This window comes from Pseudorca crassidens, chromosome 5 (assembly GCF_039906515.1).
Source record: "Pseudorca crassidens isolate mPseCra1 chromosome 5, mPseCra1.hap1, whole genome shotgun sequence".
NCBI classification, from domain to species: Eukaryota; Metazoa; Chordata; class Mammalia; order Artiodactyla; family Delphinidae; genus Pseudorca; species Pseudorca crassidens.
Window position 1 is genome coordinate 29956596 of NC_090300.1, and position 25197 is coordinate 29981792.

The 25197-nt window shown below is 35.8% G+C and overlaps 1 protein-coding gene across 5 annotated transcripts in view; it reads right to left on the reverse strand.

Moving 5' to 3' along the window:
• RASA2 (RAS p21 protein activator 2) overlaps nt 1-25197 on the reverse strand; it is a 117898-nt gene that overhangs the window by 54147 nt on the left and 38554 nt on the right. For all 5 annotated transcript variants that reach the window (XM_067737642.1, XM_067737641.1, XM_067737643.1 and 2 more), the window contains one exon: nt 15656-15732. In XM_067737642.1, the coding sequence (XP_067593743.1) occupies nt 15656-15732 (77 nt within the window). The remainder of the gene's footprint in view (nt 1-15655; nt 15733-25197) is intronic.

A 25197-nucleotide genomic window follows, 5' to 3' on the forward strand; every position in this document is an offset into this window, starting at 1 on the left:
AACCAAGTCAAATCTGTGGCATCATATCCTCTGCTAAAGCATGAATGAGAAACAAGGAAACAACTGTGGTTTCCACTTAAAATCTGATTCATAAATAAAGGGCAAGCCACATACAGTTCTGCAGCCTCTTATTCTGACTCTCAGTAACAGCTCCTGCATCATTCTGTAGAAAAAGTTTTAGACCATAAAAACCAAGGTCATCTCATCCACTCCATGACAACAGTCATTGGTATTTACAGAGAACACAGAATCTGACTTAATGACCTGCTCCTCAAATTTTCTCTTTATTGAGTTCACGAATTTAGTTTAGCAGCTAAGGGTGTACATTTCCCAGTGCCTACAAGAAACTCATGAGTGTTAGTGAAAAGTATTCTTTGTTGAAAGATGTGGGCTATTGAGCAACATCCTAATTTCTCTCCACAACCCACAGATCATATACGTGGGTGAGGTGCAAATGGTGTGCTGCCGAGTAAAGAAAGAAATGATAATATGACTCATTTCTATTAAATTGGGTATTAAAAATCAAATTTAAAAAATTTCTGAAACTAACCGAAGAAAGTACAGGCCAAGATAACAATTCTGATTATTGATGTCAGGCCTGGGTACAGTCAAATTTTCCCACTGTACATACTGTTTGAAATTTACACTTCTCAGGCTAAACCTCAAAATGATACCCATTTTGATATAGTATGTGCAGTTTACTATTTATTTTCACAAAATGCATCAAACTCTCACAACTGCCTTTAAGAAGGGTATCATCATGCATTTTTAAAGAAGAAAGTAAGGTTCAAAAAGCTTACGTGAGAAAGTAACAAAATAAGGCTAAAGAGGTAATACAACTTGTAAGAAGTGGGCCGAGACTCAACTTCTACATTCTTAACCCCATTTCTAAAATTTAAGTCCTCCTACAGTCCCACTGTGCCTGAATATAGTGTATTACTTTCCTTCTAATACTAAATTTATCTCATGTAAACACTAATTATGTAAAATCTTAATCATAAAAATTCACTACAGTTTTATGAGGTATAAAAACACTGAGAGGACTTCCCTGGTTGCACAGTGGCTAAAAATCCGCCTGCCAGCGCCGGGGACACGGGATCGAGCCCTGGTCCGGGAAGATGCCACAGAGCAACTAAGCCTGTGCGCCACAACTACTGAGCCTGCGCTCTAGAGCCCACGAACCACAACTACTGAGCCCGCGTGCCACAACTACTCAAGCCCGCGTGCCACAACTGCTCAAGCCCACGCACCTAGAGCCCGTGCTCCGCAACAAGAGAAGCCAACGCAATGAGAAGCCCGTGCACTGCAACGAAGAGTAGCCCCCACTCGCCGCAACTAGAGAAAGCCCACGCGCAGCAACAAAGACACAACACAGCCAAAAACAAACAAACAAATAAATATATGTTTTAAAATAAAATTTAAAAAAAATGAGAATAATGGGGACTTCCCTGGTGGCACAGTGGTTAAGAACCTGCCTGCCAATGCAGGGGACACGGGTGTGAGCCCTGGTCCAGGAAGATCCCACATGCCGCGGAGCAACTAAGCCCGCGGGCCACAACTACTGAGCCTGCGTGCTGCAACTACTGAAGCCCACGCGCCTAGAGCCCATGCTCTTCAACAAGAGAAGCCACTGCAATGAGAAGCCCACTCACCGCAATGAAGAGTAGCCCCCGCTCGCTGCAACTAGAGAAAGCCCATGAACAGCAATGAAGACCCAACGCAGCAAAAAATAATGAATAAATTAAATAAATAAATTTATTTTAAAAAAAGAGAAAAATGCTGTTCAGTATACAAACACTTCTATAAGAATACCCACAAACCAAAAAAGCAATACCCACAGTCCAAAAGTGTGAGTCTATAAAAAAAATCAGAAGTACTCTTAATTTTTAAATCTAAGTATAAAAATTGGGTTTTCTAACACACAAGTAGTATTATTAAATACATATTATTTTATTTGCTACGTACGTTATGAAATAATTTTCCTAATTACCTAGGATACAACTATTCTTCTAGTTGGTAAATCAAGCAATTTCACACCATAAACCATGGATAAGCAGAAAACGAATGTTAAAATAACCTTAGTATGCTAAATTATCTTGTATTTTATTTATATGTGACACATAATGTATTTGATATTGACACATTTTTTAGGAATTACAAAGGAAAATATGTTTAGTCCAAACTTGTTTATAATACAGAATGATCTGATTGTTTTCCTTGGATTTTTTTTTTTTTTAAACTAGAAGACAAATACTAACTTCTACATACAGGAGTACATAGTACAGGGAGTAACAGGGAACAGATTTATCCTCCCACCTCAAACACTTAAAAAAAAAAATGGGTAGTATCAGCAGCTCAGGACAGTGATCTCTGATGGGGGGAATAAACAAAGTGAGCCCTCTAACTGTCCTAGCCTACTGTTAGATGGTCTCCCTGAGAAGAAAGAAAGGGCTGTCAGCTGGGGAAGGCCAAAGTGACTAGAGTTCCCAGGGCAGAGTACTGGAGGAAAGAAAGCTGCACAGAAAGAAAGAAACCTCCAGAGAGCTACAAAAGAACTGGCCCCCCGACCCACCCATACCCGGAGTCTCCAGCTGAGTGCTGATAAACATATACATGTGAGGAAACTATCTGAGGCTGGGGAAAGAACCATTAGAAAAGAGCAGAGGGAACAATTCCAGAAGCCCACAAATGACTAGCAAGAGATCCCAAGGGCCACAGTAAAAAGCTGGTAATTATGGGTGCTGCCTCAGTAGTGGGAAAATATTAGCCCCAGACTAAAGGCCACTCTTGTTCCATCTAACAAAGCTTATAAGCAAACCACAAATGAACCAAACTATTTCCAAGTAACTAAGTCTTCAAGTATATTCATAGGAATACAAAAATATCCAGCAACTTCACAATATCTAGCATCCAATAGAAAATAACCAGGAACACAAAGAATCAAGAAAATACAACACATGATCAAAAAGAAAAACAAATCAATAGTAACAGATCCAGAAATGACACAGTTGATAGAATTAGTAGACAAGGACATAAAAAAAGTTATTATAACTATATTTCATATGTTTGGTAGAGACACAGAAGACATTAAATTTTGAAAGTGTACAAGGTTTGACATGAAAAACACTGAGTGGCATTAACAGAAGATTAGATACGGCAGAAGAAAAGATTAGTAAACATGAAGACAGAGTAACAGACACATCACATAGTTATGTAAATGGCCTAAGCATGCCAATTAAAAAGGAGAGATTTTCAGATTGGACAAAAAAAATTATACACTGACTTTAAAACTCCTTTAAATATAAGATAAAATTAAGTTAAAAGTAAAGAAAGTGGAAAAATATAAACCATACTAATACTAATTAAAAGAAAGCTGATTTAATGGGTAATGACAAACCAAATGTCCATTAGCAAGGGTCTAGCTGAATGAATGATAGTATCTATAGGATGGAATTCTATGTAGTTGTCAAAAAGAATGAGGTAAATCTCTATTCCCTAATTACTCTGATATGGAGTGATCTTCAGGATATATTCTTAACTGAAAAAAGAGGAAGTTACAGAACTCTATACTCTGTGTAAGAATGGAATGAGAAACATGAATATATTCTAATTTTTATTTATACATGTGCATATATTTATTTGCTTATACTTGTAAAAATACTGGAAAGAAAGGCCAAAACTTTTAAATATAGGAATTAGTAGGGTAGAGGACTGGGAATGGACTTGTTCGAAGATACCTTTATATAGTTTTGAGTTTGGCAACATAGTCAACTTTTATATTTCAAAAGTGAGATTAAACTCAAGAAATAACCCTTACAAAGTAAACAAAAACAAACCTGAGAAACCACTAAAAAAAAAGGGAATTAGTTCAAAGGACTAGAGCACAGTATTTGATTCTATATCCTTAGTGATATATTCTATATTCTTAGAACAAACAGCAGTAAGACCTCTAAAACTTCATTCAGTAACCTAATTATCAGTGGTAATACTGGTATTATTATTTTGAATCTATTGTCTATATCTTCGAAGATAATGTAAATAAATAATTATGTTAAGTATTTATGTAAAGTTAGGGATTAAGATTTTCAATGTTAGAGGAAAGAGATACCAGTATAAAATCAAAGTTAGATTTAAAATCTTGTAATATTAAATTAAGAAACATGAAAAAAAGGAAGAAGGCAAGTAAACCAGCCAGCCAGGCAGCCAGAGTGGCTATATTAATATCAAAGCAGATTTTGCAACAAAGAATATTACCAATATTAGAATAAAGAGGGTTATTTTATAATAATGAGTTCAATTTATCAAGCAGACATAAAAATCCTAAATGTTAAGTCCCTATTATAGCTGTAAAACAAATGAAGCAAAAACTGATAGAACTGCAGGGAGAAACTGACAAATCCACAAATAGTTGGCGATTTCAACACCCAATAAAGCAATTAAGAATGAAAGTTTAAACAATACTGTCAACCAACCTAACATAATTAACATTTATAAAAAAACAGTGTATCTACCAAAAGCAGAAAACACTCTTCAAATGCACACAAAACATGTACCAATATAAACTATATTTTGGGGACAAAAAATAAGTTTTGGTAAACTTTAAAATATTCAGATCATACAAAATATGTTGACAACAGTGGAATTAAATGAGAAATCAGCAACAAAAAGGTATCTGGAAAATCCTCAAATATTTGGAAACAAAATTAACTTACCTCTAAATAATCCCATGGGTCAAAAAATAAAAGAAAAATTATAAAGTATTTTTAAATGAATGAAAATGAAAACTCAGTATATCAAAATTTGTGGGATCCAGCTAAAGTAGTACTTAGATGAAAATGGACAGCACTAAGGAAAGAAAGATTTCCAATCACTGACCTCAGCTTCAATCAAAAGAAACTTTAAAAAGAAGAGCAAGTTAAACCCAAAATAAACAGAAATAATAAAAGTGAAAATCAATAAAAGAGAAAACAGAAAATATATAAAAACAATAAAATCAAAAGCCATTTCTTTAAGAAGGTCATTAAAATTGATAAACCTCTAGCTACACTGATAAGGAAAAAAAAGAGTGAAGACACAAATTACCAACATTAGGATATCACCATGAAGTCTACACATATTAAAGGGATAAAAAGGAATAACTGAACAACTTTATACAAAGAATTGTACAACTCAGATTAAATGGTCAAATTCCCTGAAAGATACAAACTACCAAAATTACTGAAAAAAAAATTTTTTTGAATAATTATGTATCTATTAAAGAAATTGAATTCCTGGTTAAAAACCTTTCCAACAAAAAACAAAACAAAAACATTCCAGGCCCAGATGGCTTCACTTGTGAATTCATATATTAATCATATAAAAAATAAATTACATCAATTCTATAGAAACTCAGAAAATCGAAGAGGAGAAAATACTTCCCAATTCATTCAAAGAGACCATTAATATCCTGATTCCAAAACCAGACAAAGACATTACAAGAAAAGAAAAGTACAGACCAATATCCTTCATGAACAGAGATGGAAAAATCCTTAACAAAATTTCAGCAAATCAAAGCCAGCAATACATGACAATATTAACACAACATGACCAAGTGGACGCTGGCTTAACATACAAAAATCAATCAACAAGATTCACCATATTAACAGATGAAAATAAAAAAAGCATAAGATCGTTTGAATATCCATCCCTGATAAAAATTCTCAGCAAACTAGGAACAAAAGGGAACTTTCTCAACCTGATGAAGGATGGCTAACATTGTACTTACTGGTAAAAAAACTGAAGGTTTTCCCCCTAAGATAAGGAATAAGACAAGGATGTCTGCTCTCACAACTTCTACTCTGGTACTGGAGGTTCTGGCCAGTACAATAAGGTAAGAAGCAGAAATAAAAGGTATCCAGACTGAAAAGGAAGAAGTAAAACTCTATTCATAGAGGACACAATTGTCTATGTACAAATTCAATGGAATCTATTTTTCAAAAGCTAGTCGAACTAATAAGTGAATGTAAGAAGGTTACAGGATACAAAACAATTTTTTAAATTTCCATATAGTAGCAACAACCATATATTCAATTTGTCTCAAGTTTCTCTCCTCAGGTTCTTTCCCTCAGCCTGTTTCTCTAATATAAAGATCACTGCCTGGACTTCAAGTCATTCTGTACCTATCTAATTTTTCTGTTTTTCTCTCCAAATTTCTTGACCTCCCCACTCACTCCTCACCCTACTGAAACCCAGTTTTTTCTGCATTTGTCATTCTATGGACAGTCTCCTCATTAAGGTCCCCTGAGTGTCAAATGCTATCCATATTTTTCAGGGCTCCTCTCACTGGACTTCTTAGCTGCATGCAATATTCCTGATCACTCTCTCCTTGAAACGCTCTTCTCTCTTGGTTTCCTTGACCCTCACTCTCCTAACTTCCCTCATGTCACCTATCTGTCTCCTTCATGTTTTCCTCACATGTTTTTCTACGTCTACTGCTGGATTTGCTCTCAGTCAACTGCTCTCTTTATGCTACATAACCTCCCTTAAGCCTACTTCTATCACATCTATTCTTATGGCCACAACTACCATCAACCATACATTTCTATATGAGATCTCACCACAGAGTTAAAGATTTTTATATCTAAATGCCTGATGGAAATCCCTACCTAGATGTTCAAGAGCAGCTAAAACTCAACTCATTACCATCTCTTATTAAAGCAGCTTCTCTTCCCGTATTTTCTCTTCATTGTGTATACCACCACCACCAAGCAACACAATCTAGAAATCTACAGCCACACTTAAATTCTCCTTCCTCCTCACTTTCTATATCTAATCAATCAGTAAGTTTCAGTGATTCTACTCTTTAAATATTACTTCATCTGGCCTCTTTTCTCACATCTGCAACTGTTGCTCTGGCACAGAAGCCATCACCTCTGACCTGGATCACCCTAACACCCTTCAAATTCACCTTTCTATACTTACTGCTGTCACAAATCTGATCTTTCTAAAATGCAAATTTGTCCATACTCTATTGTCTACAATCTTCCAATAGTTCCATAAGCTCATGTAAGTTTTATAAGGTCAGATGGTACATAAGCGGCTCTTAATATCTAGCTCCAGCCTATTTACCAATTTCTGACCAATCTTTGACTCAAGGTTCATATATTAGGCAACATCAAACTGCTTTTAATTATACACACACACACACAACACCATGCTGTTTCTCGCCTCCATATTTTTGCCTATACTATTCTTTCCTTCTGGGGAAAAAAAAAAAACCTCACTTTTTCTAGGCAAGCTACTTTCTCTTCATCCTTTAAGAAGACAGTGTTACCTTTCGTCATTTAATTGTTTTAAAATTTATTTAGTGCCTATTAAGTGCCAGATGCTGGAGCCATGAGGTGAATAAGACAAACATGGCCCCTGCACTCATGGAGCACAGAGTCTACCTGAAGAAAGAGATAACAATCAATAAATCAAAAATAATAATAATTAGAAATAGTGGCAAGTGCTATGGAAGAAAAAGAACAGGGTACCCTATTTTAGAGTAAGTGATATTTAAGTTGAAACTTAAAGGACAAGAATGAACCAGTTAGAAGAAGAATGGGCATAACGGCATTCCAGGCAAAAGGAAAGGCAAATGTACATCTCTGAGCTGGAAGAGTAATGTCACATTTGAAGAAGTGAGAGAAGGCCAGCAAGCATATGAAGAGGAAGCACGCCACAAAATGAAATCAAAGAGGCAGGCCGGGTCACTGGTTCTTATGGGCCACGGTAAGGAGATTGGATTTTACTCTAAAAGCACTGCAAAAATCACTAAGTGCTTAAGCAGGGGACTGCCATGATCTAGTTTATGTTTCAGAAGACTGCTCTGGGCTGCTTATAAAGAGAATGGATTGCAGACTGGAAGACCAGCTAAAAGATTATTGAAATAGTCAAGGTAAGAAATGATTGGTGGTTTGAAATAAGGAGATGTCAGAAAGTATTATGAAAAATTAGAAAATTCAAGAAAAATTTTTATAGAATCAGTAAGAAATAGATCCAATCTTGGGGGACAGAGAGGAGAAAAGATTTTAAGTGACTCCCATATTTCTGCCTTGAGCTATGGGGAGGAGCTGGACAGATACAAGAATCAATACTGCAGCTTTAAATGTGTTAAATTTGCAATGCTGTGAGACATCGAAGGTAGGCTGACATGTAAGTCTGGAGTTAGAAAAAAGACCTGGGTTGAATGCATAAGGTGTACACAATTTTTTAAAAACGTTTTATTTTGCAATAATTTCTGACTTCCAAAAAGTTGTTAAATAATATGCAGAGTTCCTGTATACCCATCACCCAATGTTAACATTTTGTGTAATCAGAGTAGAATTATAGAAGCAGGAAACTAACATTGATACGATGTTAGTTAATAATAACAAGTTGTATTTAGCTGTCATGTCTCCTTAGTCCCCTCCATCCTAAAACAGTTCCTTACTTTTCCTGCTTTGTCCCATGATCTTGCCAGTACTGGCCAGTTATTTTGTAGAATATTCCTTAAATTGAACTTGTCTGATGTCTGTTCACGATTACATTGAGGTTATGTGTCTTGATATCCTTCTCAATGCAAATTAACAGGAGGTACTGAATGTCTCATTATCAGTGACATTAACTTTGATCACTCAGTTAAGATGGTACTTATCAGACATCTTATAGGGTTATTCTTTGAGACTATGCATATATGCTGTTTGTCATTACATTTATGCTCACTTAGCATCTCTAGATGATTCGTCCCTGCACTAATTATTATTGTAGTGTTTGCTAATAGTGATGTTTCTATTTCCATCACTTGTCCTATATTCATCAATAAGGAAAAGCAGTCCTTTCTCTCCCATGTATTTACTTAATTGTTACATCAGCATTGGCTCATGGATATTTATTTTATTCTACAGGTTTTAATCCATTATTATCATTATTTATTTTGATGATCAAATTGTCCCAGATTTGGTTATTTGGAGCTCTTTCAAGTTGACTTCAACATCCTTTCCACATGCCCTCATTATTTTCTGAGCAATTCCGTACTTTCTGATTCCATAGATTCTGTGGGCTCATCTTGTATTTTTCTCTGCCCAAACCCAGAAACTAGTCACTGCTAAAAAGACAAAACAAAACAAAACAAAACTCCTCCACGTTCTTTTTATTGGAGCAGTTCTATTACTGTAGCCATTGGCCACATTTAGCTATTTAAATTATAATTAATTAAAATTAGACAAAATTTAAAATTTAGCTCTTTAGTTGCACTAGTCATATTTCAAGTTTTCAATAAGCCACACAAAGCTAGTGGCCACCATATTGGACAGTTAAGACATAAACATTTTCATCATCACAAAAAGATCTAGTGCCTAGTGCTGACTAGAGAATGGTATTTAGAAATCAAGATATGGGTGCTAAGTATGCTCATTGCTACTGGGATGACACTGTTTGCAGGCCTTCTCAGTGAACACTCAGAGCTAGTGTATACACGTATACACACACACACACACACACACACACACACACATCTATTAGACAATCTTACTTTGAAAAGTCTGCATTCAAAGGAGAACAGAGAAATGGGGATGGTAGCTGGGAGAGGGGGCTGGAGATGAGGTCTGGGAAGGCATGTCTTTTAGAATGGAAGATCCTAGAACATCTTTACATGCTGGTGAGAACAATCCAAAAGAGCAAGTAAAGCTGATGAAACAGAAGAAGGGATAACTGAAGGAGCAAAGTCCTTTGTAGGGGAAAGAGAAAGAATCCAGAGTTCAGATGGAAGAATTCACTCCCAACAAGAAAAGGAGCACCTCATCGACTAAAACATAAGGACAAAAAGATGGAGGCCAATACAGGTTTGCAGATTTGGATTCAGGAAGATGTGACCAATTTGCAGTCTGTAGTGATGGAGAATCTCATAGGTGTATTAGAGAAGCACAGTAAAACTCCATGATAGTTGTAAGTATCCAAGTGAGGTTTGTGATCATGAATTTAAAGTAAAATTAGTCTTTCTGTGTGATTTTCTCCAGCAATATTCAGGTGCAGACTGAACACAGAAGAAGTTGAGTTCATTCATATAAAAGGGATATAAATATAAAAGGAAGAGAAGATCAGGGGAGTTCAGGGAAACTGTAAGAAAATGACTATGGCAACAGATCATAGAAAAAGACCTAGAAGAAAGTAAAAATAGGAGCAGGTAAGAATGTGGTAGAGATTAGTGGATGGAGGTCTTACTGAAGTTCAGGAAATGCTACAGTGGGGAGCTTCCAGGTCTGGAGAATAATAGCAACTGCTGGGATATGAACCTTTCCACACACTACTCCCCAAAACTGTAGTTCAGCAAGGAGCACAAAGAAAACAATACATAAAACCATGCCTTGAGCATTACTGAAAAAACAAAAATACCACAAACTTCAAATACCTCTAAAGTTGAGAAATCAGCAATAAGTTCCACAAAACTACTACTGGAGTTCTGTTGCTGTATGGACAGTGAATATGGACAGTGGAGGCTTAAGTGAAAAAGAGAAGCAAGAAAAGAATGCAGATCAGCGTATGTCCACATACAGACCTGTCTGTGAACATTTACAGCAGTTTTCTTTATAATAGCCTCAGATGGGAAACAATTCAAATATCCATCAACTGGTGAATGGGTAAACAAATTCCATACAAAGGAACACTATTTGTAAGTAAAAAGAAATGGACTGGTTTCCAGTTCTAGGACAAGATGGAGTACATGCATACCTCCTTCTTCCCATTAAGCACTGCTAAAAACCCTAGATGTTAAACAAACATAAGAAACTGAAAGGTGAAGAGAAGAAGGCAAGCCAATTAGAGATCTGGGGACCCAAGGAAATTGGAACCCAGCAGTGAATTCCCTGGGCTTTCTTACACTTTATATATCCCAGACTGAGTGCTAGAGAAGCTACCAATCCAGAAACACCCACCAATGGGAGCAGACAACAAAATGCCCTAAGAAAAGCCAGCTTTCTCTAGCCAAAGGACCAGGAACTGGGCAGCTTAGCAAGATAGAAACCATTTTTAGGCAATAACCATCTACTCCAATCAAACACCATGAGAAACACTGTGGATCCACCCTCACCCCCATCAACAAAGGCCAGAAGTTGAGGGGAGAGCCTAGACTTCTACCTCTGACAGGTTGTAATGAGCCCCTTCTTCCCATGGAGTCAGTAGAGACCACATGAGGAGCCTGGATTTCCATCACCAGCCAGCACCAACGAGGCACTCCTCTCCCTCCATGCCAGGGTGGTGTCAGGGAATGCTGAGTGGGAAGGTAAGACTTTCACCACTTTCTAGGGGTAACTAACTCCTCCCGACCAGGGTGTCAGTGGAGGCCACGTGGAGCAGCAGTAAGGTACTCCTCCCTATCCCGCCAAAGTGGTAACAGGAAGGAATTAAGGGGAGCGTGAACCATGACTTTCGTTCAGCAGTAACAAGGAACACTTCTCATTCTTCCCCCAGGGTTATCAGGAACGGTTGAGTCAGGAACCTGGACTTCTACCTCTACCTGACAGTAATGAAACTGGGTCTCCTCTTCCCCCACCAGCAGAGGGTCAGAGGAGCCTGGCTAAAAGAGAAGATTTAAACAAGACCTAGAGTCTCATTATATAATACCCAAAATGTCCAGGATAGAACTGAAAACCATTCAACATATGAAAAACCAGACAATCTCCAACTTAAATGAGAAAAGACAACTGGCAGATGACAAGGCTGAGATAACATGGACGTTGGACTTATCTGACAAAAAGGTGAAAGCAGCCACCATAAAAATGATTCAATGAGCAATTATGAACATGTTTGAAATAAATGAAAAAATAGAAAGTTTCAGCAAAAAAACAGTAAGTCTCACCAAGGAAATAAAAATATAAAGAAGAACCAAATGGAAATTTTAGGACTTAAAAATAAATAACCAACATAAAAATAATTCAATAGTTGAGTTTAACAGTAGAATGGAGAGGACAGAGGAAAAAACCAGTGAGCTTTTAAAGACAGAACAACAGAAATAACCCAATATGAACAACGGAGGGAAAATAGACCAGAAAAAAAAGGGCAGAGCCTCAGGGATGTGTGGGACAATAACAGATCTAACATTCATGCCACTGGAGTCTCAAAAGGAGAGGAGAGAAAGCTGGCAGGGCTGATAAATTTAACAAGAAATAATGGCTAAAAGTTTCCCAATATGGCAAAAGACATAAGCATATAGATTCAAGCTGAGCCAAAATCAAACACGATAAACCCAAACAAATCTATAGTCAAACTAAAACTTAGAAAACTAAAGACAAAGGAAAAAATCCTGAAAGCATCCAGAGAGAAACACAGGAAAACCTGCATAGGAAAAACACTTTGAATGATAGTGGATTTCTCATCAAAAATCATGGAGACTTGGGCTTCCCTGGTGGCGCAGTGGTTGAGAGTCCGCCTGCCGATGCAGGGGACACGGGTTCGTGCCCCAGTCTGGGAAGATCCCACATGCTGCGGAGTGGCTAGGCCTGTGAGCCATGGTCACTGAGCCTGAGCGTCCAGAGCCTGTGCTCTGCAATGGGAGAGGCCACAACAGTGAGAGGCCCGCGTACCGCCAAAAAAAAAAAAAAATCATGAAGGCCAGAGGAAGTGGTACATTTTTCATGTGCTGAAAAAAAAAAGAACTATCAACCAAGAATTCTATATCCAGTGAAAATATCCTTCAGGAATCAAGAAAAAAATCAAGACATTTTCAGATGAAGAAAAACTAAAAGAATGTGTCACCAGTAGGCCTATCCTAAAAAAAATGGTAAGAGGAAATTCTCTAAACATAAAGACAGTGATAAAAGAAGGGATCCTGAAATGACAGGAAGGAAAGAATATGGAAAGAGCAAAAATATGAGTAAATACAATAGACTAGAATTCTCTTCTTTTCTAAATTGTGTTAATAACTGAAAGAAAAATTATAACACCTTGATGTGGTTTTCACTGTTGCACAGGAAATACTTAATACAATTATATTACAAATGGTGGAGGATTAAAAGGTAAGGTTTCTACATTTTATTCTAACCGCTAAAATGTCAACACCAGTAGACTATAAGTTACACATGTACAATGTAATACCTAAAGCAACCACTAAAAACACTATACAAAGAGATACACTATAGATTAAAAAAACACTATAGATAAATCAAAATGTAATCCTAAACAATGTTCAAGTAACTCACAGGAAAAAGAAAATAGAGGGGACAGAAAACAAAAAATAAAATGGTGGATTTAAGCCTAACATATCCATAATTATAAGTAAATGTATAAATTCACTAAATAAAAGACAGAAATTGGCAAAATAGATTTTAAAAAGTGACACAACTATATTCAATCTTTAAGAAACTTGTGCACAGCTGGCTGGATCTGAGTGGAAAAAAGCCAGTCTCAGAAAGTCACAAACTATTAAGAGTCCATTTACACAGGATTTTTGAAATGACAAAATTTTAGATATGGAGACAGATTAGAGGTTGCAAAAGATTAGGGATGGAGGTGGGGAAGGAGTGGGTGTGACTATAAAGCGGTAGCATGAGGGAAATATTTACAGTGATAAAATAGTTTTGTATCTTGATTGTGGTGGTGGTTACACAAATCTACACATGTGATAAAATGATACCCTGTCACTATACAATGTCAATTTTCTGGTTTTTATACTGTTAGTTATAGTTATGTAAGATGTAACCACTGAAGGAAACTAAGTGAAGAGTACACAGGACCTCTCTGCACTTTGCAATTTCTTGCAAATCTATGATTATCTCAAAATTAAAAAAAAAAAAAATCAAACTGCCAGAGTTCAAATCCAGGCTCTACTCTCCCTGTACGAACCTGGGCTTATTTAACCAATCTGTGCTTCGTTTTATCATCTGTAAAACGAGGACAACAGTATCTACCAAGTTATGGCAAGAAACAAAGAAAATAATACCTAAAAAAGGATGAACTCCTGATACATAATGTGGATGAATCTCAAAAGCATGCTTAGTAAAAGACACAAGAGACTATATATTATATAGATCGGTTCATATGACATTTTGGAAAAGACAAAAACTATAAGGAGAGAAATCAGATCATGGTTGCCTAGAGCTGGATATAAAGAGAGGGGACTGAACACATCTCTGAGTAATGCCTTTTGGTATAGTTTTGACTTTTGAAGTCATCCTGATATTCTACATATTCAGTAAAATAAAAGTAAACCAACAAGGATGGGGGAAAACAACATTAAACTAAATGCAAACCAAATCAATCCAATTAACTGTATTTCAAATGTACAACATAACTGAACTGAGCAGGGCAGAGAGTAATCCAAATACTTTCACTATATGCTCTCAGTCTAGGGGAAAAAACTGTAAACAAATCCTGTTTTTAGTAGGTAAATCCAAACTGAGGAACATGTGAAAAAACAACTGGCCTGTATTCTTCAAAAATCTCACCTCCATGAAAGACAAAGAATAGCTAAAAGTACAGGTTAAGGAGATCAGAGACATGACAACTGAATGTAATACATAATCTTGAACTGTATCCCTTCTTGGAGAGAAAAAATGTGTCTTAAAGGACATTATTGGAACAGTTGACAAAAGTGAAATATTGTAACTGTAGATTAAAGTATTGAAATATAAAAACTACAGATTATACTTTTATTGTAACAATGTTAAATTTCCTGAATTTGATAACTGTACTAAAGTACATTTAAATATTATATTTAAGAGAATATCCCTTTTCTTAGGAAATACACACGGATATATTAAGGATTATAATATGTGCAACCTTCTTTAAAAGAGTTCAGAAAAAATTAACTGAGTAATATTATATATAGTATTTTATGTATATATATAAGCACATAAATATCAATATGTATATTTATATATAGAGAGAATACCTCAAAGGATCTGGGGTGTTCATAATTAGGAGAATAAACCATAGCCTGGAGCAGCAGTAGGAGAGTAATATTGACCCTACTCCCTGGCTCTAAGGTATATGGGTATGGTGGAATACATAGGCTCAGATTGAGAAGGCAGTAGAGGAAACAGTACTTCAGGGGATATTCATGTATCAGTTAAGACAGAGAGAAAACATTCAGAAGCCAGGGATATCCCATTGTTTGTTGACAACACAGAGGAAGGGTTTGGGTGAGAGGGAAAAGGTGGAGGATTGGGCTGAAACAGATTTCCAGAACAGTTAGAAGATTTGAATCGGGGTGATAAAAATAAGTTGAGAGAAGAGGAAAAAAGGAATTCAAAGTAGGTGAGAATCAATACTGGTAATCTCAAGGTACACATTTAGTTTTAGCCCCAAGGTCCCTAATGCTCTGCTGTGCTGTATCTAGAGTTTCTAGAGGCCCTCTACTGGGAAGCTTTTCCAACTCATTGCTGCTTGGTGGTTAGATACGTTTATCTGTGATCCTATATCTATCATGTAACACACATTAAATAAATACTGGTTGAATGAATTAATGACTCATCATATGTAATCTGAGTAGACTAGATGTGAGAAAATAAAGTGGAAAACAAATTAATAAAGGAATGGCATAGCAGAGTTCATTTCTGAAAAAAGTTTCTAAAGTATTTAAAATAAGGAGTTGGCTTAAAATTCAAAGAATACAAAATGGAGAATTATATCTAGTTGACTTTGGTAAAAGAAATATGCTTACTGTACAACAAGCTGCTGGCACACAGTTCCATTTTCTGTTATCAGTTCATTCAGTTTTAATTCAAGGTGAACTTTACCCTATAATGAAAAAAAATTACAAACTGAGAAGTCTATTTTACAGATAAAATATTAATTAAAGGTATGTACTTTTTCAAATGGTAGCCATAATATTTAGTTATTCACTAACTAAATACTAGTGATCCTTAGCACATGGCTTTGTCTCCATTAAGTACTTGTTAAATGACTAATAACCAACAATGTAGATCAAAATCTGAAAAATAAGCTTATATCACACGTGGTATTAAATTTAAGAATTTTATGCCCAGTTCAACAAATATTTATCTCAATTATCATGAATCAAAAAGAAAGACAAAACTTACGTTTTAGGAAATTTTGAATTTAGCAAATTACAAGATGTAGAATGCTTTTTCCAGAGAAGATAATAAGTATAGAGACAAGTTATTGTCATTGAAAGACAGAGAAATCATACAATTCTAAAACAATAAAACTAAGTTAAAGCTAGTAAGATTCTATTTGCCAACACTTACTTTTCTCAAATAATTAAGATTTATGGAATATCTACTACATTTTAGGAGGCACTGTGGGAGTGGGTAGGAATCCAAAGGAGTATAAAACAAAGTCACTGCTTATAAGAACTCACAATCTAGTTGGGCAGACAATAAATAAGAGATAACAATATATGGCCAAGAGCACTGATGAAAAAATGGGATACTGAAAATGAAAATAAAGGACTACTTTCTTAAACAGCCATTAATAAATGGATTTTTAAAAAATTCAGTAGTATAAGTTTAAAGCAAACTATCAACTTCTCAAGAAACAAAGGCTTAGGAACAATATAATCTAGAGCTTGATATTTCTACCCTGCCACTGGTGATGAGCAATTCTAAACTGGCTATGAGCAATTCTGAACTGGTTAAGAATCAGTGTTGGATTACCTCCACCCAGCTGACAAGACAAACTGCCACATTGCCAACTGGAGATTTCACGGGTGTGATATCCAGGGACTACTGATATAAGTTATTTCATCAGAGATAGGAAAGTTTATTATCTAGTCACTGTTCCTCTTTGGAACAACCCCTTTCAGACATACACAGAAATCTAACCTGAATCAGCCTTTTTTTTTTTTTTTTTTGCGGTACACGGGCCTCTCACTGTTGTGGCCTCTCCCGTTGTGGAGCACAGGCTCTGGACACGCAGGCTCAGCGGCCATGGCTCATGGGCCCAGCCGCTCCACGGCATGTGGAATCTTCCCGGACCGGGGCACGAACCCATGTCCCCTGCATCGGCAGGCGGACTCTCAACCACTGTGCCACCAAGGAAGCCCAATCAGCCTATTTTTAATCGGCATATTTTATACAAGAGTGAGTCTGAGGTCCACTAACTACAAATCTCAGCGTTAGACAGATGAGCAATAAACACTGATGGATCTCAACACAAAAGTCTGCATGAGAAAACTAAGCTCTAAAAAACAAAGGCAATAGCTGTCATAAAATTAGCAGTTAGGTGGAACTGGAACTATATCTAGCCAACCTTCCACTAAAAATCTAGACACAAATATTTATAAAACCATACATAATTTATAAAATAGGTTTTTCATTAGTCCAGCATTTAATAATCACAACCCCTACTATTCAAGAGTGACCTCAAGAAGGTTCATGATAGGTAGTAATTTATAGTATTACTCAACCAGAATTTTGAATCATATTTGCTGTCACACCAGCATCTGTGTCACTTGACAAATGAGTGAGCCTAGCCAACTGCACCAACATTTACATCTCAAAGCAGTTGTACCATTTTAACATGTATGTATTTTATGGTAGAAACTGTATACTAACAAGGCACTCCCAACTGTTTCTCAGGAAATGTCTAGGATCTAATCTATTTTTAAAACAATACAAACAATATAGAATAGGAAAAAAGTATAATAATTTCATTCACAACTAAAAATCACAGCACTGTATCAACTCAAGACTAGAAATCAGAAGATATTTAATGGGGTTCTCCCAGGAATCATTATCAGAGTCAGAGCCTACCTAATATGTTCATTACTCCCGCTGGCTGTTAAACAGAACATTCCTTTGGCATTAGTCAACAATAACGTAATTACGTATTAATCTGGTCAAGAAAAGAGTGGGGAGAGAACAAGCAGACACAAGACACATACTATAAGGGTGGAACACTAAAATTAAAAAGCATTATGAGTTAAATTAAGGAAATTATAATTTCTAAACTATAAAACACTACCTCATTATATACTTTAACATGGAAATATATACATGATACTTAGTAGAAGGAACAAGTCACAAGAGGGTGTATAATACAATATTAATTTATAAAAATAAAACATACTATATATATTACTATATAAAATTACTACAACGCTATCTACCAAAACATTGATAGAACTTATCTTTGGTTGGTAGGATTTCCAATTGTTTTCTTTTTGTTCATCTAGATTTTGTAAGTTTCTACTACCATTGTGTTTTGCTTTCTAATGAAGTAAAATGAACAAGAAATTTTAAAAATTATTTGAAGCTACTTTTTAGTGTTAGAAACCCAAATTTGAAAACATTTAAGAAAAATTTAGTATTCCTTACTATGTTCACATGACAGTTCAGTTTTACTTGCATTTGTCACCATTTTATAGATTTAGATTGTAGCAAAACTAGTTTATTTGTGGGGTAGGGAGGAGAGTTCAGCAAAACATTTCCTAGTTTCCCTTGAAGCCAGGGACAGTGGCTAAGGATAGCCATAAGATACAGTTCTGGCCAATGAGATATAAACAGAAGTTGCCGGTAGAGCATCCAAAGAAGCTTATTAAAAAGGACTCCCTAACTTCAGCAGTGGCTTGAGAGGCTGGAAAGCTTACTCAAAACTTTCCACAGTCTCACACTGGGCATGATAAAAATGGGAGCCCAGGGCCCACCAAGATAGAGTGGCTCTCATAAACACCCAGGCTTTCTGTTGGAACCTTTAAAGGCCTATGCTTGAGTACAAAGGGTGAACAACATAGATCGGCCTTTACAAAGAGTAAAACCTAGCCTGGAATCAGCCAAATCCCTAACTGGATTAAAGTGATCGGTTTCCAGCCTAACCACATGCCAAAAGCTAAAGTAAATCTTTCCTGGAGGAAGAAAAAAATATCATCCAGAGTTTCAAGTTATCTCTAAAATAGCTCATATTTCAATGTCCAGCATTCCATCAAAAATTACAAAGCATGCCCTAAGACCACACACCAACCCACCCCCTGCAAACACAAAAACCAAAAAATCAAAAACTGACAAAGAGCAGATTCACAGGAGACACAGATGTTGGAGTTAACGGACAGATTTTTCTTTTTTTGAAATAGAAAACAAAATGAAAAACTCAGCAAATACCTGTAAAGTATAAAATATGTCAAATGAAAAATTTAGAATTAAACAATAAAATAACCAAAATGAACATGTATTTAACAGATTAGCCACAGCTGAAAAGAGGATTGGTGAAATAGGAGACAGGTTAGTCAGAGAGGGAGAGAGTATAAGAGACATATGAGACATAGTAAAATGGTCTATTATTCACGTAACTGAAGTCCCAGAAGAGAGGAGAAAGAACGAACAGGGGAAAAAAAAAGCTGAAGAGATAACTGCCTGGAATTTTCCTAAACTGACAAAAGACATCAAGGCACAGTAATCAAGAGCCCCTAGGAACACCCAAGCAGGATAAAAAGAAAATCACACGTAGGTGCAGCATAGTAAAACTGATGAAAACAAAATATAAAGAGAAAATCCTAAGGTAACTAAAAGAAAACAGGGACATTACTTACAAAGAGGTAACTGTAAGATGCTGACAAGGAACTATATTTGGTGATAAACATGCAATGTCATTGGTCCACAACAGCTTTCTTATTATCCAACCTCCTAGGGGAGGTTCAGTGACAAAATAGTGACAAAATTTAAAAATAAATCAAATACTTAAAGGGTATTATTCTATATATATTTCATACCACTAATTATATTAGGTTGATATAAGCAATTATATCACATTAATTTGTATTAGGCAGCATATTTAGGAACTTATTACTGTCTGAAGGTTTATATTCTAACTTTATTTCAGTTACTGCTACAAAAATTTCACACAGAAAAATCTGTGATTATTTTAATTTTATAGTAATGTATAGTCTTGGTACCATTTAGAAGATATTATGTGAATTTCTGCATACAATTTGGGAAATTCAAATGAATACAGTTATTTGGGCAAAACACAATGCACGCACTTAAAAACTTCCTGAGTCTAAACATTTTTTTGTTTTATCAACATTAATAAATTAATTTAAACAATGATTAAATTAAATTTTAACAACCATTCCACAGAACTCAAGTATATTTCAACTGATGAAAATTTTTCTTCATATGAAGGAAACTTCTAGATTTCTGATGGATGCTTTTATATATAGTAATTAATTCTATAAATCATTTTGGACACGACTGCCTATCTGATGAAAAAATAAAAGTTTTACTTAATACCTTCTGTTTATGGATGGATTTGTTTTCTCTTTAAAGAAGTATTTATTATGATCTAGAATGGCTCATTCCTTTATTATTTCATGTTTATAAATTTACAAATGAAGTTTTTAAGATACCTTTATACTCATTATGTCTTAATTGAGCATGTAAAAAAAACCCTTGATTTATGCATTATTAGCTATAATCTTTGGATTTTTTAAAAATGCTTGCTTGTTTTAAACAAGGGCAGAGGCCATATTACCACCACCCCCACACACAAAAACACACAACCTATAAAACAATCAATAACTTATGGCAGGATCCAGAAATTCAAGATAAGCCTGTTGGTAAAAAGACTTATTAACTAAGTAATTACATCAAAAGGATGTGATTGATATTGCATCTGGATTCACTGCTTGTACAAGTTGTGTGAGACAAACACCCTTAATTAATGAGAGCACCAACTTCTCCATATGACAGATTTGGTTTAATCAGTCTTATATAAAAGCATACTTTTTATTATAGTACCTAAAAAATAAAGAAAGGAAAAATACTTAGTTACTGTGAGCTCCAGGACCAAATAGCTAAAAGCATGGCTGCAGATGACCTAAGCCAAAAGAAGATTTATAGGAAGGGGCACTGATACAACTCATATTAACTTCGTTTATGTGGCAAAGAATACAGAGAAAGAACACCAAGTGAAATAGGATGATAACCAGGACCACAAACTTAAGGAAGGAAATGCTTTGAAAAAGAGGGAGCAGTCAACAGTATCAAAAGTTGCTGAAAGACCATGTAAGAGGAGGACTAAAAAATGTCCACTAGACTTAACACAGTGTCATGCGTAACATTATTGAGAGCTGTCTACGCTCTCCCTCCAACCCACTGTGGGGTTTGAAGGCAGATTAGAGTGGGTTGAGAAAAGAATAGTTCAAGCCACAGGGGAACGCTGCAAAACAAAACAAAAAGAAAAGGAAAAAAAAAGTGTAGCAAAACACACTCATGAAATATTATTAATACTGTCTTGAATGTTTGAAAAGAAAACTGAAAACAATTAACATTAACAGCAATAATAAAGCGTCTGGGAAACAATTCAAGGTAAGAGGTTAGTGTTCTTAGCAATTTTTGAACTGTTTTGGTATAAAACCCATCTTACTACTATGGAATCCTTTCATCTGAGGGCTAAATTATGTTTCTACATGTTACTTCCCTAGAACTTTAGAACTGAAGGGAATCCTATATACTGAAGTTCTCATGTCACAGTTGAAGATCCTCAGACAACAATAATTTAGCAACTCTTTTGGGTACAAATGCCAATTAGAGCTAGGAAATCAAACATCTCCTCTGAAGTAGAGATACCAATCATTTCCTCTACCTAAATCCCTTTCTTAGGGGACAACGCCCCAAAACTTTAATCCCCAATCATATCAAATTAGACTGCAGTGGGCATGTGACCCAAGTCTGCCAAATTTTCTCTCTAAATTGTGGCAGAGAACTGAGTCAGACCTTAAGAGGGTGAGGGGGCCGTATGCTCAAGTAGACCCAAAGATGGATGTGGCATTTTTTAGCTGTCAACAAGAAATTAGAGTGGATTTATAGAGAGAAGCAGAAGGGAGAGACATGTTAGTCTCATAAGACATACGAAAAGAATACCATGGAATCTCATCATTAAACGTTTTTTTTCTTTCCCCTTCATTTTGCAAAGTGAATAGTTATTAAAATTAGAGCAGGGGCTTCCCTGGTGGCACAGTGACTGGGAGTCTGCCTGTCAATGCAGGGGACACAGGTTCGGGCCCTGGTCTGGGAAGATCCCACATGCCTCGGAGCGGCTGGGCCCATGGGCCACAACTACTGAGTCTGCGCTCTAGAGCCCACGAGCCACAACTACTGAGTCCGTGTGCCACAACTACTGAAGCCCACGCGCCTAGAACCTGTGCTCTGCAACGAGAGGCCCCCGCAATGAGAGGCCTGCACATCGCAGCGAGGAGTGGTCCCTGCTCGCCACAACCAGAGAGGAGTCTGCGCCCAGCAACGAGAACCCAACACAGCCAAAAAAAAAAAAATTGGAGGGAAAAAATAGAGAGAAAACATTAACTATTCACTTTACAAAATAAAAGGGAAAGAAGAAAAAGACTATTTAAACAGTGAGCACTTATACTCAAGGAGCACAATGAGCACATGAGTAGGGAGAAAGGAATCAGTGGGTCTCAATCCTATGTGCCTCCTGCAGTACCTACTGCTGTGTTGAGAAGTCTACGCTTTAAAGATACAGTATGTATTTTTCATTCACCGTGGTGTTAAATGCAAGCCAGCTATTTTATGTGGTGGTCAACCAAAAACAAACAAACCACCCATTATTTTAGTATACTTTATGAGAAATTAAAGTCTTTTCAAAAATAATTCTATGCGAACTGTATGAAGTCTATTATAGTAAGAAACCTGATCTCCACTTAGGATGCAGCTCCCATGTAAATGCCTGACAACTTTCTAGCTCTCACTGGTCATACTGAAATTCTTGTAATTATACTGCAAGGAGCTTCCCAGGAACTTTCTAATGTCCCTCCCTTTTTCTTTGAGCTAATTTGGGTAAGCTTCTGTGCCTTATACTCAGATTTTCCTAAGTGATTCTCTTAATAATCTATGTTGAAGCCTTTTTATGACCAACAGTACAGAATAGTGAAAGGTAGTAAAGCACCGTGGTTAGGAGTTTTAGAATCAGACATGCTCTTTATGGGAATGATGGTTCCATCACTTAACAGTTTTGTGACTTTGCAGATGTCATTTAACCTCTATGAATCCATTTTCCACATCTACAAAATATAGGTAATGCTACCTACACCTCATAATGCTAATCTGAAGATTAAGTCAGATAAAATATATTAAATCCTTAGTACTGTGCTAGATATATGCTGTTCTAATTACTAATAGTAATTATTAAATTCCTGCTGAACTCAATCTGTCTCACAGCTTTCTCCTATGGCGCCATCAACTGCTCTTATTTCCATGATATTTTAATGAAATTTTATAAAACTTATGCAAGTGAACAAATTCATTAACAAAATAGGATTTGTATGAATCAGGCTGCTTTTCTAACTTTTTTAGACTCACGAGGTTGATTTAATATTCCTAGATCAGCTTTGGAGCAAAACAATATTCCCAATGTACCAGATTAATGTGATAAGTGTCATGCACCCCCTCCCATCCCCTAAAGTACTCTTCCTTCTAAAGTTTATTTTAAATAGTGAGTAGATCTTACAGATCAACTATCATTTAAGACAAAAGAACTGTAAAGGTTAAAAACTCATGGTTATGAAAATAATTCGTAGCAAATAAAAAATGTCATGATATCTAACGGTTAAATGCTGTTTGCAGATTTTTGTGTTTCAGCCATGAGTTTTATACATACAATCAAATAAAAAGCCTGTTACCCAGTACTGATCTCTAATACCATCTCCAATAATTATATAAAGAGTATTCTATAGAAATTTCTAACTTTGGAGAGCTGGGTCCCTTAAATCCTTTAGCAAGTAACACTGGCCACAAGAAAAAGAATGGACTTTAATAAACTACATCTTAAAATAATCCTCAAACTTCATTTTAGACCAAATTCTCAAAGCCTTTTCTTATCTTTCTTTTTTGTTAAAACTATTAAAAAGAAAAACTAGCACTTCAAAACTTTCATGTCTGCCTTTTGGTAAAGGCGTATTAGGGAAATGGACACCTGACTGACTGGTGGTAAACAGACATTTTACATTTGTAACTATTAACAGCTTTCAAAATACTCTTAAAGGTATTTCATTTAATTCTCACAATCATATGAGTCAACATGGCAACTTTCATTCCCATTTTATAGAAATAAAATTCAAGGTCAGTAAAATAACCACATATGAAAATTAGGACCTCACTTTTTAGACTTCTACTTTAAAACCCTTTCCACTTCATCACATTGCCTCTCACCTGGATCATTTACCATACAGTATAACTGGGATAAGAATAAAAGTTATTGTCAAATGGAAAGAAAAGAACATTAAAATGGGGTAGGGTGGAAAAACAGGAGAAGTTTCGATTATATTTTATACTTAAGAAGGGGTCTTAGCAAACAAATACTTAATTTTTTGAGAATTTAATCAAACAGAATGCTTGAGAGGTTATGAGGAAACAGACACAGGCACTTTATTTGCAAATACCTGTGGGGGTGTGTGCAGTACTTTTTTCTTACCTAAAACTTCTGTTTGAGTCATAGTGGCAAATTATAACTTCTTTTAGAGAAGAAGAATTCTGCTTGCTGTTATGCCCTTGGGAAATGGTTTCACAATCCTTATCATATTTTATAAATAAATAGGGTTACAAAAAAAGGATTCCCTTTAGATAGAAATAATTTCTAAGAGTAACTCAGACTTTTGAGAAACAAATACAAAAGTTAAGCTACATCGCTAAACATACATCTTTATTCACACACAGAATCTTTAAGATCTCTTATTTTGGCAAGAGGAAAGAAGAGCTTTAAAATAAGTAATGATACCCTTTCAAATAAAAAGAAAGATGAACAAAAGGAAGGGTAGGTATGGGAATGAAAGCTCTGCATGGTGGGCTCAGGCATGGTTTGAATGAATAACATTTTCCCAAGTCTAGTGTATTAGAGAGTAAAGAGAGCATCCTGGTCAGAACAGATGAAATAAATCACAGACTTCTAAGGATTCTCCTCAGAATTAATAAAATATATCTTTTCCATTAAAACCATTTCCCCATCTAAAAAAGTTAGTAATTTGCTACTGTGACCCAAATAAAAGAACTATGGAAGGAAAAAAAATGTCCTCCTAACATAACCCCCCCAAACACATACACGTGCACATACACGTACATTATTCTTGATTTCATGTGGCGAGGCATTTCCTTCCAGTTATATGTTACTCAGAGGTCTATAATATTTGGTGCCAGAATTTAAAATAAGGTATGATAATCTCTCTTTAAATGAACTAGTATAATTAGTTCGTTTTACACTTATTTTCTGTGTGTGACAATCTCTTCCATCACTTAA